Genomic DNA, 1220 nt, shown 5'->3' with positions numbered 1-1220 from the left:
CCCAGAAGGCAATTAGCCAATTATTCGATTACATAAAGTTAGCACACAGGTTAGTAATGCCTTCCATAAAGAAAACGTCCTACTTTATCAATAAACTAGTATTATTTCTCACATAAAATACAACAAATATTGTAGGATGCCCATCTGACAAGTTGATACCAGCATATTTTCATGAAGCTCATAATTTTCAAATTGTATATTGGATTAATGGTTTGTGCCATATTATACTTAACAAATTATCTGAATCTTCTCCTAAATCAAAATATCTAGTCAATTGCCTAAATGAATCATCATGTGCCTCTTTATACTTGCAAGTTGATAGAATCTCTTCCCACACTCTGGGCACCCATGCGGTTTATAATCCAAATGCACTAACATGTGAGTCCTCATTCTTCCAATAAGACTGAATCTCTTCCCACATTCTGGACACTCATGAGGTTGATCATCTGTATGCACTAGCATGTGCTTTATTATATTTCGACGTTCCCTAAATCTTTTTCCACACACGGCACATTCAAAAGGTCTTTCATCTGAATGAATCATCATATGAGTCTTCATACTTCCAAGACGACTGAATCTCTTCCCACATTCTGGACATTCATGAGGTTTATAACCTGAATGCACTAACATGTGAGTCTTCATATTTCCAAGAAGACTGAATTCTTTTCCACAATCTGGACACTCGTGAGGTTTACACCCTGTATGTACTAACATGTGAGTCTTCTTATTTTCAGGTCGACTGAATCTCTTCCCACACTCTGGACACTCGTGAGGTTTATCATCCGTATGCACCATCCTGTGCCTATTCATATTTCCAAAACGACTGAATCCTTTTCCACACTCTGGACACTGGTGAGTTTTCATATTCTTTATTAAAGGTACAGTTCGCATAAAGATTTTCGGAAACACTTCTTCTTGATGGCAAGTGCAGTTCACATTAAGATTTTCGGAAACTCTTCTTCTTGATGGCAAGTGCAGTTCGCATGATGATTTTCAAAAACTCTTCTTCTTCTTGATGGCAAGTGCAGTTTGCATGCAGGGTTTTACCTACCGATGACTGCACCAGTTTGGAGTCGCGATTATGTGGAGAATGCTAAGAGTTTCAAGTGTTTGTTACGTTGTGCTATAGAGGAGCGACGACTAAAACAGCGTTGTGTGTTAGAGGGAAACTCTTCTTTTTCTTCTTGATAGTAGGTTTAGTTTGCATGAAGGGTTTGTCC

The 1220-nt window shown here is 38.2% G+C and overlaps 1 protein-coding gene across 1 annotated transcript; it reads right to left on the bottom strand.

The window, feature by feature from the left end:
• Nucleotides 1-270: 270 nt before the first annotated feature.
• On the bottom strand, nucleotides 271-795 carry LOC138371146 (zinc finger protein 497-like). Its single transcript, XM_069335980.1, has one exon. The coding sequence runs from the start codon at nucleotides 793-795 to the stop codon at nucleotides 271-273; it is 525 nt and encodes a 174-aa protein (XP_069192081.1).
• Between the last annotated feature and the right edge of the window lie 425 nt (nucleotides 796-1220).

This window comes from Procambarus clarkii, chromosome 35 (genome assembly GCF_040958095.1).
Source record: "Procambarus clarkii isolate CNS0578487 chromosome 35, FALCON_Pclarkii_2.0, whole genome shotgun sequence".
In the NCBI taxonomy this organism is placed as follows: domain Eukaryota; kingdom Metazoa; phylum Arthropoda; class Malacostraca; order Decapoda; family Cambaridae; genus Procambarus; species Procambarus clarkii.
The sequence above is the reverse complement of the archived record's forward strand: the minus strand, read 5'-3'. Positions and strand labels throughout refer to the sequence as shown.